Source organism: Sus scrofa, chromosome 7, assembly GCF_000003025.6.
Source record: "Sus scrofa isolate TJ Tabasco breed Duroc chromosome 7, Sscrofa11.1, whole genome shotgun sequence".
NCBI classification, from domain to species: domain Eukaryota; kingdom Metazoa; phylum Chordata; class Mammalia; order Artiodactyla; family Suidae; genus Sus; species Sus scrofa.
Genome location: NC_010449.5, coordinates 102,601,919 through 102,618,656, shown reverse-complemented (window position 1 = coordinate 102,618,656; position 16,738 = coordinate 102,601,919). Strand labels below are relative to the sequence as shown.

The 16,738-nt window shown below is 39.1% G+C and overlaps 1 protein-coding gene and 1 long non-coding RNA gene across 40 annotated transcripts in view; one reads left to right on the top strand and one right to left on the bottom strand.

Moving 5' to 3' along the window:
* LOC110261693 overlaps window positions 1-8,863 on the top strand; it is a 31,019-nt gene extending 22,156 nt beyond the window's left edge. For 2 of the 5 annotated variants that reach the window (XR_002346156.1, XR_002346152.1), the window contains exons 4-8: window positions 1,591-1,919; window positions 2,245-2,429; window positions 3,420-3,533; window positions 3,752-3,861; window positions 8,709-8,863. This is a non-coding gene — a long non-coding RNA (uncharacterized LOC110261693). The remainder of the gene's footprint in view (window positions 1-1,590; window positions 1,920-2,244; window positions 2,430-3,419; window positions 3,534-3,751; window positions 3,862-8,708) is intronic. The other 3 variants (XR_002346155.1, XR_002346154.1, XR_002346153.1) reach the window with 3 other exon arrangements.
* The window catches only part of NRXN3 (neurexin 3), a 1,647,030-nt gene that overhangs the window by 161,153 nt on the left and 1,469,139 nt on the right, over window positions 1-16,738 (bottom strand). For all 35 annotated transcript variants that reach the window (XM_021099958.1, XM_021099974.1, XM_021099978.1 and 32 more), the window contains one exon: window positions 11,391-11,698. In XM_021099958.1, coding sequence (XP_020955617.1) covers window positions 11,391-11,698 — 308 coding nt within the window. The remainder of the gene's footprint in view (window positions 1-11,390; window positions 11,699-16,738) is intronic.

The following is a 16,738-nucleotide window of genomic DNA, read 5'->3' as shown; positions in this document are numbered from 1 at the left end:
TCCTTTCTGAAGAGCCTTGAATTGAGTTTGGGGAGACCATTTGGAAGAGAGAGGTAAATAGGATCTACTACTATTCAGCAAGGAACTATAAATGTCTACTAGATCCTTGCTCCAGAAATTGAGGTCCATGTGGACTATTAGAGCCTAACATCATGAGAGAGCTTGCTTGAAATGTATAGTCCTAAGCTCCACCCAGAACTGATTCAGAATCTGGGTTTTAATCAGATCATTCAAGTAATGTACATACAAATAGTGGTTTAAGAAGCACTGTTCTAGCTAATACATGCGAACATGTGAACATCCTCTCTTTCTCTCACATACACACACAGATCAAATGGGAGATGGAAGATTGTACATAAGCCAATCAAATTTCCATGGAGTAATTCTCTCAGTGACTGCTAGCCACCGCCGATAAAGTGTGCATTTCTTTTCTCAGACATCACATCCCTGGATACTGAAAAAAGCCAAAGAAGAACCTTATATTCTCCCTTCAGCTAATAGAACTAGCTCTCTAGACATCTCAAGGCATTAATTAGAAGGTTTCAAAAGGCAGGGCTGTCATAACAGCCTCAGTGTGTTTCTAATTTTTACAATCACTCAAACATGCACCAGAAAGGTATGAAAGCACATCCCACCCCTCCTACCGCCTTGTCAAAGACAGAATGGAAATATCCATCTTGAAGCCTGGCTAGCAATGATTACTGCTTAAAGTCATTTCTCTGTCATGTATAAATAGAGATGCATTTTCAGAAAAAAGAAAATTCTTGGACCTTAGCTTAAACTGGAATCATTGATTCTTTTTGACAACTCAAGAGACATTTATTAAGTACTTTATCTTCCATGGAGTGGTTGTTCTGGGATGCCTTCTGAAAGCTTTCAGCAAAGAGGAGCGGATACAAGAAGAAATTATTTTTCATATTATAATGTTAAAGATATTCTGTTCATTTCTCTCAACCTATCCAAGCCATGAAATGGGGAGATAGTTCTTATGGCAACATGATAACAGTGTGTATGTGCTTGTTCTCTCCTCTCTTCAACTTTTATTCCTTCCTCCTGCTAATTCATTCATCCATCAATTCAACTGTCACTGTATGTGCAAGGCATCATATTAGATATATTTTTAAAATGAAGGTATCGGAGACAATGTAAATCTATCCTTATACTTGTTAGATAGAGGAAAAGTGCAGACCAAGGAAGCTAATTGCTATGTCATAGGCCAAATGGTTAATTTAAGAACTGAAAATTTAGATGCTAAAGAGACCTGAATTGGAATCACTTTTAAAATAATGACAATAACCACAACGATAATCTTTTATTGAGTTGTACCTATTTAAGCCCTTGACTTATCATAACCTATCCATGAAGTTGATGCTATGATCTCCATATTTTGATGATAAAACTAACCTCCAAGAGACAGCCAAAATCCCACAAGTGAGAAATGAAGGTCCGCCCAGAGTCATGGTTTTAACTACTTTATGTACAAATGACACATCCTGACCGTTGTTTCCGTTCGCTTTCCTTCATACAGGCTGCTTCTTCACCTTGGACATGAATAACATTGCTCCCTACCTCTGCTTCTTCCCTTTGCAGATGAGTATCCATTGGCTTAATGCAGCTTTCTTTTCTTTAACAAATATTTTCTGAGCCCCACTTTGTGGCAGGCACCAGGCCAGGCCCTAAGTGTTGAGTGAGGAACTACAGAAAGATTATTCCTCTTCTCAATTGACTGGTTTTTCATAGTATCTTCCAAAATCTTCTTTTCAAAAGATCATGAAGAAAACAGTTAACTATGGAGCCAGATAAATTGTAAGGTCATGACTAGGAATAAACTGGTTCATACGGCACACTCACTGATCAAAGAAAGAATAACTGAAAGCAGCAAGAGGACTCTACCAACTTACCCACACACATACAACCAGGTAAATGAGCCCCAATTAATTTCTATCCATACTAATAGAATAAGGTTGAATCAGTGGTCCATTTTTATTTGCCTGTATTCAAAGGTAGGTTTTAGGAGAATTAAATAATTTAAGAAAAGACTAAGGTGAAGAAATTGGAGAGGGAGAGTGGGTGATATTACATTTCCAAAAGTGCTTTGAAAACTAAGTGCTAGAAGCTGCCTTTGCTATTAAGATGACAGATAAGTTCTAAGGAAAGAGAATTTAAGACCAGAAATCAATAGAGTCTTGCACACTAGATACAATAAAACATCTCTGGGACTTTTTTTTTTTTTTTTTCCTCCAGCACCCACAGTATGTGGAAGATTCTGGGCCAGGGACAAAACCCATGCCACAGTTGTGATCTGCAGCATAGCTGCAGCAATGCAGGATCCTTAACCTACTGCTCCACAATGGAACTTCCTGGGATTCCTTATTCTGAAAGCAAGGAGTTAAGAGCAGCAAAACCACTGCTTGTAACCATCCCTACTAGTGAGTCATCAGAAAGCAGGGCTCTTGGGCACAGGGGTGGGGGGGGAATTGGGGGAGACTGCTTGGAAATGAAATTCAGTCTGTAAGTATTACAAGGCATGTGTACTCTCTGAGAAGGCACTTGTGGATTGTTGCCCATTCATGTATCTCTAGCAATATTGACTGAGGGTTTACTCTGTGTTACTGTGCTGTGAGAGTGCCTGAAACAAACATTTTGCCATCCTAGAAGTCACATTTCACTAAATAGAGACAATAAATAAATATAGTTCCAGGTGTTAATAACTGCTATGAGAGACAATGAAGCAGAAGGTGACAGAGTGCTATTTTACAGAGGATGGTCAAGGAGGGCCTCTCTGGAAGGTGCCATATGGGCAGAAATTTGTATATAGTAAGGGAGTGGATCATGTAAATAGCTAGGAAGAGCTGCATCAGGCAGAGGAAACAGCAAGTTAAAAGCCACAGAAATGCTGGGTATGTTTGAGCAGGGCTGGGAGTAATGATGAGGCACTTATCTAATGCGTCGTATTTAAAGGAATGGCCCAAAACTCAGTCATCAAGATAAAGAACACTTTATTGTAAATATTTTATTTTGTCTTTTTAGGGCCGCACCCGTGGCATATGGAGGTTCCCAAGCTAGGTGTCTAATCGGAGCTATAGCTGCCAGCCTACACTGCAGCAATATGTGATCTGAGCCAAGTCTGTGACCTACACCACAGCTCATGGCAATTTAGATCCTTGACCCACTGAGTGAGGCCAGGGATCGAACACACAACCTCATGGTTGCTAGTTGGCTTCGTTTCCGGTGCACCATGACGGGAACTCCATATTGTAAATATTTTAAAGTCAATGTCAATGCAAAAAAAAAAAAAAAAAAAAAAATCCATGATAAGCCAAAAAAAAAAAAAAAATCATTTTAAATAGAGACAAGATCTGGCTCTGCAATTGAACCACCCTCACTCACCTCTCCCTTACCCTGGCTCTGTGTTCAAGGAAGATCAAGAAAACCTGGGTGCCTGGAGCAAGGTTTTGGAAAATACGGTCAGAGAGAAAGAAGGAGACCCATAAACCATGCAGTAAAGATCCAGGCTTCATGTACTTGGCCAGGTATTTTGTTTTGGTGATGGGAAAATTCACCTGGAGCTTCAGGAATATTGGGGAGCTTCACGGTCAGTAGCCAAGAACTGACGCCATTTCTCTCAGCTGTTCAGATGGTCAAAGTATGATCCCACACTTTTTTAGCAGTTCTGGTGGGAAGTTCTACCCTATAAATATCACAAGCTAATTAGAAGGGCCTCTCTACAACCTCTCCTGGTATCTTGCAGACATCCTGCCTGTGAGCGGTGAGGACCTTCTCAGAGAACCCTTCAAGTGATGTTTTTCCAGTGTTGGGAAGTACTGATCTATTTGTATTGCCGACATAAGTCCTTAAGGGGTAGGTAAACCCATCAAGTTCTTTTTTTTCCCCATTAGAACTATGCAATTCCGGAGAGAAAATGTCACTGGAGAGGTCTAGCAGGTATTAGAGTCCAATTTCTTTCCCCCAAAATTACTCTCTGAGAGGGGATCAGAAAGTGCCTCCATGGGGGTAAGGAAGAAACAGAAGATATTTTTTGGCCAGGAGCTAAAATCTAATTAGACTGACAAATCTTCAGTGCCTCCCCCAGTTATGAGGCTTGGCAGGAAAGGAACGGGCCTTGGAGCCACACATTATGTAAGGCTGTTAATCAATATTAGTTGAGCCCTGATCCTAAAAATAAACTTCCCCTGGAGGCTCTGTTGTCTTGTGGTGAAAGCAAGGGATGGAAAACTGGTCTCCCTGTCTCACTTCTGTCAAGCTGGTGACAGCAGGGAAAATGTGGAGGGGCCCACGGGGGATAATTTTGGGGTAAGTATAACATGATCTACCTCCTATTATAAGATGGTATTTAGAAGAAGGTAGATTAATTTTGTATCCCAATTTGAGAAAACTTGATGTTCGAGCCAAAATCTCAAAATGCCATAGATAACATGTTGTAAATGTGTGTCATGTTTTTTGTTGAATCACATGAAATTGCCAATATTTGACCACTTTCAGCTACAAAAAAAAAAAAATGGCAATTTCATATGCTTCATCCTAAAAGAACATTTTACATGTAATAACCACTCAGCAAAGCTAATTTTCACTCTAGAGATCCTTTCTAACGGATGAGTTCAGGGCTATGATTCAATTTGGGACACTTATAGGAAATCCTTGATGGTTTACGGTTCTTGATATAGACAAAATTCTTTTTTTTTTTTTTTTTTTTGGTCTTTTGTCTTTTGTTGTTGTTGTTGTTGCTATTTCTTGGGCCGCTTCCGCGGCATATGGAGGTTCCCAGGCTAGGGGTCGAATCGGAGCTGTAGCCACCGGCCTACGCCAGAGCCACAGCAACTCGGGATCCGAGCCGTGTCTGTAACCTACACCACAGCTCACGGCAACGCCGGATCGTTAACCCACTGAGCAAGGGCAGGGACCGAACCCGCAACCTCATGGTTCCTAGTCGGATTCGTTAACCACTGTGCCACAACAGGAACTCCGACAAAATTATTCTTGTGCTTATCCAACGATATAGGAAGGCTAAGCCCTGTGAGGAATTGTGAGTCCTGAGAGAGTCTCCTGGGTTGAAGCGACTTTCCAAATGTCTAGCATTTAGTGAAAACTTGTTGGGTAGTCCATGGCCTAAGATCTTTCCACACCTGGTTGCATTTATTACAACACCTCTATGGTAAAGATACTTTTGTGCCCATTTTACAGATAGGGGAAGTGAGAATTAGGCTAATGAACCTGCCCAGAGATAATACAGCTAAGTAACTGAAAGAACCTGAGGTCCAGCCCAGAAAGCTTGACTCTAAGTTGTGCTCTCTTTCCTTCAACATACTAGGACTCCATCTGAAACATGAAGGGTTAGCTTTTTTTTTTTGGTCTTTTTAGGGCCACCCCTTCAGCATATGGAGGTTGCCAGGTTAGGGGTCCAATCGGAGCTGTAGCCACTGGTCAGTCATTGCAACGTGGAATCTGAGCTATGTCTGCAACCTATACCACAGCTCACAGCAATGCTGGATCCTTAACCCACTGAGTGAGGCCAGGGATTGAACCTGCATCTTTATGGATGCTAGTCAGATGTCAGATTTGTTTCCACTGAGTCACAACAGGAACTCTAGGTTAGCTTTTTTTTTTTTAAGGGCTGCACCTGTGACATAGGGAGTTTCCCAGGCTAGGGGTTGAATCAGAGCTACGGCTGCCAGACTATGCCACAGCAACAAAGGATCTGAGCTGTGTCTTTGACCTACACCGCAGCTCACAGGAACACTGGATCCTTAACCCATTGAGTGAGGCCAGGGATCCAACCCACAACCTCATGGTTCCTGGTCAAATTTGTTTCCATTGTGTCACACCAGGAATTCCTGGGTTAGCATTTTATCACAAGTTTTTGCTTAATTTTTGTCTCTCAATAATTAATACCAAGGCTGAAGTATGCTTCTTAGGTCCCTAGCCTAAAACTGAAAGCAGACCAGAAGGAGGACTTTCCATAGAAGTATTGTTACAAAGCCTAAAAAATTGTGGCTTCCTTCCAGAATTTTTGAAAGTGGTTCACATTTGACCACCACATTTGTGAGTTTCAAAAAAGAATGAAATTTCGCAAAGCTCTCAGATCTTTCATTTCTACTGTTTATGAGGATAGTTCCAATCCAGGCTGAGCACTGTGATCTTCTGGTAATTTTCTGGTGCCAAGCAGCCTGGGCCAATGTCAAGGTGACTTTTACCAATGCCAAGAATAGAAAAAAGTGGGTCATGGTCAATATCCTGCTAATAGCTTATAAATGATTCCAAATGGTGATTTGCACAGAACACACTGAGATCGTTCTTTACTGATAACAACTTTGTCTGGAGCACCTAGGTAAAAGAAGACACATTATCCTTAGAATTATTTTTCTCTTGGCCTTTTCCTCTCTCATGGGAACATTTTGGTCATGGTGGCTGATAGCTATCACTTAAAAGATTCTTATTTCTCACTTTTGCCTTCTATCCTGAATGAGGACTAAGGAATTGAGAAGTCAACTGAGTCGAACTTTCCTATTTTAGAAGCTGACCTATCAGGGTCGTGATAGTCACTCACCAACACTGGGATCAGATGTGATGCAATGGATGCGGCTAAGCAATCTCCGGGGCACTACTGGTGGTAGGACCCACAAGAAACCTGATCCAGTTCTCCCTTCTTGGGCCTTTTCTGCTTGGGGGAAGGTTTGGGCCAAGACTCTCAGAATCTGAATCTCTTGTTTCTCCACACCCCATCTCTGCCCCCTTTGTTCTAGCTGGGCTTGGCTTTCTTGCTAGGAATCATCCACCATCTCTGACTTGTCAATTTAGCTTCGGACATTAACCAACCCAAGATTTGGTCCTTTCACTGTATATCCAATTGCACTCATTCTACAAGGCCCGGTTCCATTTTCATTCTAGTCACAAGCTCCAGCCAAACCATACTATTCACCACTCCTCACTCCCCAACACACCGTCCTCTGTAAGACACTATTTCATATTGGTAGCTAGTGTCAAGCCCTCTTGTCCTCTTTACATTATAAGCTCCATGATGGCAAGGATTCTGGATTCCTCTTTTTGTAAGCAAAAATGTGTGTGGAGAGACATATTTCATAATAGAAGGTACTCTCGAAGGCCCATAGAACTCCTGTTGATTTAAAAATGGAAAATAAAATTAAAGATGGGTAGTGAGATGTCCCTTCTTGAGATCTAAGACTTTTTCTTTGCCAGGACTAATTTCAGTCACTAAATTCTACTCTGAACTTTCTTGAAATCAATTTTCCAAGGTCCAACCACCGACACTACTGTCAGTAGTAGCAGCCTCATCTTTTCTGAGTTAGATCTTTGCTTGAAAGGCTACTGACTTGCATACCAAATATTGAAGATAGAATATAATAATGTTAAAACATTAATTCTTCATTATGTACGTGTTTTAAGCATTTTACTTTTATTGGCTAAGTTATCCTCATGACAATCTTAAGATATAAGCACTAATAGTACCTTTTGCTCCCTCCAGTTTTACAATGTGGTAGATTCAGGTTAGTTGCAAATTCTTACTACTCCTCCCATTGAGAAGTGAGGTTTATGTCTCCTTCCCTGAAACTGAGACCTGGAAAACTTTCCAGGAGCCCTGAGCATCCATGAAAGAAGTCCTAGAGTCATGGAGAAGGGACATGGACCCAGATGCGTCCAGTATTTTGTTAACCCACCAACGCACCTGGTCCATGCATGAAGCCAGACCCTCTAGCCAAGCACAGCCACTGAGTGACCTCAGTCAATTCTGTGTGGGGCAGAAGAATGCCTTGCTGAGCCCTGCCCAAATTTCCAACCCATAAAAACGTAATATCTAATGGCATAGTTATTTTAAGCTGCTAAGCTATGGGAGGTTGTTTCACATCAATCAGTGATTCACCCAAAGTTACTTAGGTAATGTGAAGAACTAGGTTTTAAATCCACTCAAGTACATATATTTGATCATTCTGCTATAGCTTTACCACTGGGAAAATAATAAAATTGTCCAAAGCATACTGATTATCTTAAGGGAAAACCCTCCCATAAGTGCCATGATGCTTCTGATGCTTAAATAAGGTACATAATATCTTTGTTCCTGATTTATTCAGTAAATATTTACTAAGCATCTACTAAGTGCCAGATGTTTATCTGAAAATTATCACCCAGCCACCTGCTTTCTCCATGCACTCACCTGCTTTCTCAGTCTTCACTTTCTTTGTTATGCAGGGGAACATCTACAGACAGCTTTCTTTTTTTTCTTTTTTTTTTTTTTTGGTCCTTTTGCCATTTTTCTTGGGCCACTCCAGCGGCATATGGAGGTTCTCAGGCTAGGGGTCGAATTAGAGCTGTAGCCACCAGCCTATGCCAGAGCCACAGCAACGCAGGATCTGAGCCGCGTCTGCGACCTATACCACAGCTCATGGCAACACCGGATCCTTAACCCACTGAGCAAGGCCAGGGATGGAACCCGCAACCTCATGGTTCCTAGTCGGATTCGTTAACCACTGAGCCACCACGGGAACTCCTAGAGACAGCTTTCTTAATACAGGGGAAGACCTGATGTTTGGTCACCATAGCTGAGAGTAGTTTTACATAGTCCATGTAATTCATAAGCAGTTCTGTAACAAACTAGACTATTAGATCAAAGGGCCAATTAGGCTGGAGCACTGGCGGGTCATATTAACTCAAAAACTCTTTGTTCACATTCACAGATGGTTAAGAGCAGCACTGAAGGCACTTTGCCCTTTTGCTTTGATCTGAAATCAGCATTAACGAAGGTCTATCAGAAATGAACTGCTTAAATGGTGTTTTCTTATGTTTAAAGAAATAACTGGTGGATTTTTTAATCATCAGATTTTTACACTTGCGAATGCACATGCTTATTTTGTTTCTCCTGGAAGAGTCTAATTTTAAGACAATCTTACTCCAGCAGTATTATCAAAGCAGAGTATCATTTGGAAATGGCTGTAAGATTTCACACCTAGGTGAAAACATGAATGATGGATGTGGGGAACATGAAATCCAGTCTTCCACAATATTCCCTACCCCCCACTTTTTGAAGATTTCCCAGAGAGCAAATCTTTATAAGTCTACTTCGTCCAAGAAAATTAGCTGGATCACATTGGGCTGGATCATATTAGAACTCCTGGGACTGGCCTTCTTGACCCAAAGTCTTTGGAGTCTGAGAACTGTCCTAAGTCTTGGATAGAATCCAAGGGTTGTTGGGTCCCCAGTTCTAATATAAGTGTGACATGATCTACAAAATGTACCTGAGACAGGGATAGACTTGGAGACAGGCAGGCTACTGAGCTTTTATAGAACCCAAGGCAAGTTCTTGTGGCTCCTTGGCAAGGACAAAGACTTCAAAACTCTTAGCATAGTACTTTCCTTTAGCTATTCTTTACAAAAAATACGGACCTTTTTAACCCTCATCCTAATTTAACCCAATTCGACTAGTTTCTTGGCTTTCCTCCAAGAGTATTGTATGCATTTACATACCCTTAAAGACAGAGTAGCAATAGATTTATAACTCATTTTTATAGCCTTGTCTATAGCAGCAAAAGGACAGATATGTAGATGTAATCCAATTATTACTGGAGTAGAAGAAAAACACCAAAAAGAGGCTATGAGAGAAGGCATCCTCCAGCTGTCCACAGCTGTTGTCCTCTAAAATGACAACAGGTTACTGATGCTTTTGAGTCACAATCACAAAACTTTTGCACCTTGTATCCTCTTCTGGCTTTCTTAGTTTGTATGAATATTTACCCACTATGCTTCCAGTTATGTATTTGCTGCAGGAGGGAAAGCTAAAAACCATTAATTACCATGGCTTAGTTCCTGAAATCCTGTGTTACACTAGATCCTTCTGAGGTCAGTAAAAATACAGCCCTGAAAAAGACTACAAGAGCATCCATTTCTATAAAGAAAAAGTCATTTGCTCCTCTGCTTCCCAGAGTTAGTGGAATGCATTCTGACAGAAACAGAACAAGTCTGCCAAGACCTGTGCAGACAGAACTGTCCTTTCACTAACAATAAACAGATCTGCTCTTGAGCTATAGAGAGTCATAATAGAAATATATATTACCTTTTATCTTCTTTTCAGTGAGTATAGTGAAGTGTCAGGAGTTATTGCTTTAATATCAGTAGGGAAGAAGTTTTTTTGGAGCGTGTGCATAGGTATGCATGTAAAAACATATGAGACCATAAGATCATTAAGTAACCAGAGTCTTAGTAGCCTTCCTAAAATACATAAAATTGGCCTGATGACATCAACAGTGCATTGGCCTCAAATTCTTCCTGTGGAATCATGTAAGGATATGTCTGGCTATCTCTGCTCAAAGAAAAGCGAAAAGGAAGACAACACTTATACCACTACCTAACTCACATAGACTTAACTCAGAAGAAGGGGAACATATCAGGGGTTTAATTGATTACTGACTTTAAGTTTACAATGCCTACTGAAGTCAATGGAAAGGTGATGTCAAAGACTCAATTGAACCCATGGATAAATGTCTTAAGACCAAGAAACAGAAAGGACAATTACTGATCTACTGAATCATCTACAAACACTAACTAGGCTAGGGGTCATTTCCCCACAAGCAACTGGAATGTCTTTTTTTTTTTGCCAGAGCATTTAAGGCTAATAACTCGATTAACCTTCTATTCTCTACTAACTAGATTTATGAAGTGCCAAGGAAGTCAGCAAAGCATTAAGCTTTAGCCAGGAATATAATTCTAAGTGACAAAACAAAAACGTTACCACAAAACTAAGGAATCCCTACATAGCTAAACTCAGACCTTCAAACTTTCAAACGTAATTAGAATCTTGGTCAAATATAAAAGAAACAAAGTGGGAAAAAATAAATGATTCATCAACACTTAATATCAAATGCAAATACTTCATCTTATAAGGATTAGTTGAACCTCTAGCTTCAACTGCCCTTAATATTCTCCACTGGCCTCCAATGTGAAACAATTCATGTCCCAGCCAAGCCATCAAGAGGATGCAAATAGAATTGAACTAGTATATATAGTCTCTCATATGATAACAAATTTTCCTTTCCCCTTTTCGCTATTGAAAAGAAAGGTCTTAAAATGAGAGGAGGGAGTATTTCATAGTGAAAATGTTGTCCATTGCTCATTTTGAATAACAGTTTTACTATTTCAGTGATAAATGAATATAACAGGAATAAAAACCCATGAGTGCACACAAGACATTTCTAACTTCTTTAGAAATGACTTTGTCTCTCTACTCCTGGGTCTTATTACTAAGAGCATCTCTAGTCATCCTTCCTACAAACAGTAATTCAAAAACTTTAGCTACATAGCAACACTTCCCATGACAACAATGTCTCAAAGATGCAGAATCAGTGAATTATTAGAGAAAGGCTTACCTGAATGCTGGCTGTAGACCGATTCTTGCGGGTTGTGGTGGTAGCCATTGTAGTGGTGGTTTCCATGACAGTGGTCGACATTTCTGGTGGCATGGAGGTCGTCTGTGTTGTTCCCAAGATTGATGGGACTTCTCCCACCAGTCGGACACTTCCATTGATTTTAATATTGGGGTTGTTCTCAGCTGCCATGTTCAGTACTTTCAAACCATCATAATAGAGCCCAGAAAGCTGGCCTTGGAAGAGGCGTCCTTTGTCCTTTCCGCCGATAGCTATTTGCGCCTGGGTGTTGAAGATGGTTAACTGCCGGCCTAGTGGGTTGGGTGGAGGAAACATCATTATTCCCATACATATTCTCTGTTTGCCTTACCTGGTCTGAATGGACCAGGTCTCAAAACAGGCTTCCTTGTGCAATTGAAGGGGAGAAAATTGGATAGCAAAAATTCAGTATAGACATTGGCAAAGTAACATTTCACTATGTTTATCTCTTCCACTGTCTAGAGAAATATCCTAGATAACCTGAATAATTGAGTCTTTTTATTTCTTCATTGTGAGGCAGGAGGATTGTTTCAACAATGAGCAATGAGCATTACTGTAGTCTTCTTCGGAATGTAGTTGTGAATGACAGAAAAAAAAACCCACAAATCAGGTAATGACAATAATCATAAATACCTATTGTACTGATTTTTTTAACTTACAAAGTGACATAATGAAAACCATAAAGAATTATATGTGGCAAATAAAAATTTAGTGAGGTAACGCAGAACACTGAGTTTAAAAACCAGGTCTGACACTTAAATTATTGTAACTGAAATTAGATTCCAGTTAAGAGACCTGGATTCATTGTATACTTATAAAAATAAACATTTTAGTCATCAAACACCTCATTTCCTAGAGATCTTCCTAATGCAAAATAGTCTGTTTGCTATTTAATAAACATCATGACAGATCGTGTCTTATAGTTATTAATTTGGGGGAGGGGAGATTATAGTCATACAACTAAGTCACACTGTAAGATATGGACAATAAATAGGCATTGATAATGTCAGTGGGGTGTCAGTCCAAAAAAGGTGTCATTCAAAATAAATGAATTTTAAGAGGAAAGATAGGTGTTAATGAACAAAACAACACATAAAACTCCTTAAAATGATATAACAGTATGTTAATGGATTGAAGAAAATGGGAGTTTACCTTATTTGAAGTTCCCATTTGGGGAACCATTTATGCTTTTGCAGACAATAAACTATAAGAATGAAATCATGGAAGAATGGAGTTTAGAACAGTGTAACTCAACCTATCTTCCCCCATTTATACCTTTTTTTTTTTTTTTTTTTTTCTTCTGCCACACTTGCAGCATATGGTAGTTCCCAGGCCAGGAATCAAAACTGGGCCACAGTAGTAACCTGAGCCACAGCAGTGACAACGCCAAGTGCTTAACCTGCTGAGCCACTAGAGAACTCCCCTATTTCTACTTTAAAAAGCCTCTCTTAGGTTCAAGATCTTTCCCAGAAAAATACAAATAGATTTTTAAGGGAAACCCTTCTATGCTATTATTTCTCCAGATTATTTCCTTCTGCTTGTCTATATGGAGAAAGAAAGGAAAACATTTCAGTGGAATTAAATGGAGAATAAATTAAATGGAAAATAAAACGGAGAATGTTTCTCCATTTTAGTCAGTGATCAAAGAATGCTTTTGTCATTCTTAATCTAATAGCCCGAATTATTTTAGCTCCTGATGACTGGAAACAATGTCCCATTATACTTGCCTGTTTAATAAAAGGGAGTTTATTTTTAAAAGACTGAGATTTTGATCTACAATCTCTAATATGAAAAGAGGTATACTGTGACATTTGGGCTCTTAACCTCTACCTCTACATTGCTTTTAAGTCTATATAATGATTAGCCCGCCCTGAATTTCTGGTGTACAATGTGGAATCCCTTCTCAATGTATAAAAATGGATGAAATGGAAGGGGTGGAGAAAGGAAAACGCATCTGCTCAGAGGGAACTCTCTGTACAAGTGCCAGCTCTACTCATTGGGCATAATAGTCAAGAATGAAGGCATAATAGTCAAGAATGAATTATAAATAATATCCCTTTGGAAGCTTTGAATACTACAGTATGGAGAATTGGCCAGATAATTTTGTTATGGTGAAAATGATCTCTCTAAAAAATATCTGGAGCATGGAAATGGAATCTGCTGGCTTTAATGATAACAGAATTGCCCATATCTTAAGGGTCCAATCAAAAAGATCTAATAGATTTCCATTATTTTCCCACCAATTCCTTCAGTGCCCTGTGCACATGCATCAGTGCCTGTCCTTTGGCCTCTAATTTCTCATATAAGGTGCAGCAAAAAGTTCAATGCACAATAACACCAGGTAAATGGCCTGGAGCTCATACCTCTTGACTGTTTAGATTTTGACAACAGCTTTTTCTGGGAGGTCTAAGCTTACTGCAAAAGAAATGCCATGATGGAAGGAGAGAATAAATATGCCCTCAGCCTTGCATAGACATTTGGAGTAGCTTAGCATAATAAGGTATTGTCTAGTGGGAGATTTTTAGGGCTAGAATTCAGTATCATATACCAAATAGCCCAATGCCAAGCTGTCCTATTCATTCGCATATCTGTTGCCCAACCATAAAATTTATTTTTTAATATACAGTCCAAAACTGATGATCACTTAGTGGTTAAAACATTATAGACAGAAGATTTTATATTTTTGATATTCCCAAAAGTACTTCATATCTATAATGATCTTTATCTAATTTTACTCTTGATGTTATCTTGTCTAGGCCTACAAATAAAAACAGTCAGATAGAAATGAGACGCAAAGGTGCTTTTTGGGTTTTTTGTTTTTGCTTTTTAGGGCTACACATGTGGCGTATGAAAGTTCCCAGGCTAGGGGTTGAATCAGAGCTATAGCTGCTGGTGTATACCACAGTCACAGCAATGAAGGATCTGAGCCACAGCTGTGACCTACATCACAGTTCATGGCAATGCCAGATATTTAACCCACTAAGGAAGGCCAGGGATCGAACCCACATCCTCATGGATACTAGTCGGATTCATTACCACTGAGCCACAGTGGGAACTCTGAAATGCAAAGTGTAATTACGCTGGCTAGATATGCTGGATCTCCTTTATTCCATTTGCCATAGTTCACGTCAAAAATTAGTCTTTGCTTGTTCAAGACTGACCCAAGCATGGAGAAAGGCAGGACATGTTTCCTGGTGTATGAGATTAAGCCACTGCTCTATATCTAGCTAGTGCTGCTTTTACCAAGAGATCTAATCACTTGAGAAAAAGACATTGGTGGCAGGGAAAAAGGCTGTCTCTGTTTCAAGTTTCCATCATGGCATAGGAAATATTTTGGTTTTTGTTCATGTGACTGTTTCATGGTTTATTTCTTGGCTGTATCTGCCTTTCTTCTGTTTCAAAACCCTTCTCTAGCCTTCTGTACCTTAGATTAGGTGATTAATAGTAAAGTTTTCATGCACAGAAGGAATGGTGGGATATTCAAGTCTCCTGCCATCTCTTACTTGGATCAATTTCTCTCAGGTAAGCAGGAGTGAGTGAGCGAAAAACAGCCGTCACTACTTTCTCTGTATGAAGGAAACTAGGAACTGAGTGAAGAAAGTTGTATCATCTGCCTAGGGTTTCTCAAAATCAATGCCAGATCTTGCTATTGTCACTCGTTATGATATTTTTTAAAAGAAGTGACCATTGCTATATCTATAAGCCAATCTAATCATTGTTCTATCATCAATAATACAAAATCTGTAATAAGCACCAATATGGGAGTTTTAGCATGTTACTTTGTGTTTTGCTTTGGGTGTCCATCGTCTTGAAAAATCATTGTTACCTCATTTGGATGTCAAGTTCACATACTGCTTAAATTAAATCTTTTCACATCTCCAGTCAGTATTGCACAAAGACTAATTAATTAAACCTCAGAACACCCTTGGGGAATAGGCAGTATTATTTCTCCTCTCCTCAGATGGGAAATTTGAGATATAAAGAGGTTAAGTGGATTGTCTAGGGTCAGGAAGTTGTCAATAGCAGACAGAGCCAGAAAATAGACTCGGGAATGCTGTGACCCAGATCTCTTCCACAATGTCAGAAATAACTCTAAAGAGGCATTCCAAGTACTTCCTAATACCTCTGCCTAATTATTCTTCTGAATTTACCCTTTTTAAACTTGTTGTCTTTACAAGGTCTTTTGGTATGAATTTTCTAATTCTTTGAAGGGAAAGTTAGCTAGACAGAGGAAGAGGTAAAACAATAGAATGAACAAATGTTACTTACCTAATTGAAACAAAAAAGTAATTTCAGTTAAAATAATGTAGAAGGGAGAACCACCCAGTTTGCAAATAATTCTTTGCAATATTATTTGCATATATAAACATACACATATTCAATTAAGAAACTGGAATTGCTCCCTTCCTCCCACCTGAACCACCCCACCCCGTCCCTCCCACTCAATTTGTCCTGTTGTGTGTCTGAAAACATCCTTCAATATGAAAGCCAACTGATAACAATACTATCATAAAGAAAACTAAAAGCTTACTAATAACTCTATAATGATTTATACAAATGAAAATGCCTGGCATGCTATTGAACTTAGACTTCAAAAGGCAATGGAGTAAAATAAAATATTATTAACAAAAAATTGAAAGAAACAGAAAGTTCTCTCAGGCACATGAGACTCAGACATGCATCTAGTTTTCTTTTCCTTTTTAAGAAGTGAGACAATCATCATCTTTAATGTTAAAGGGACTTTATGAGCTGGTGATTACTATACAAAATTATTGGCTTTTTAAGGTTATTCTTAATTTATTTTTAATTAGACCACATACGTTAAAAATAGGGCAAACAGTTAAGACCCAGGATTTTCTGTGTTTAAAGGTCTGAAAGTGTTCACTCAAGACTGTAGTAGTCCTATGTTTTTCTGTTGCATATGAATATACCCACCCTATTACTTTTCTTATATAACTCAATCAAGTATCTACATATTTTAAAAACTCACTTAAGGTCTTAAGAGTAGTTTATACTGGCTCAGGAAAGAACAGAGTAGATTCTTAAAGAGAAATTTGTCTTCATTGAAAGATAGTACTTTATAACCTAATGAATAGGAGCCACACAGAAAATTCTAACATCAGGTTTAACTGCTTCCCTCTTTTTAATAAAAGTGGTTGTTTTCTTAGTAAATGAGAAACTGCTATTTTGCCTTCCATTAGCCTTTCCTTTTCCAATCCATTGACCTAACTATTTATACTTTGATTGTATAAATATCAAATACACAATGATGTCACACAACCAAAGTGTAGAATAAGTTTATTTATTTCTTT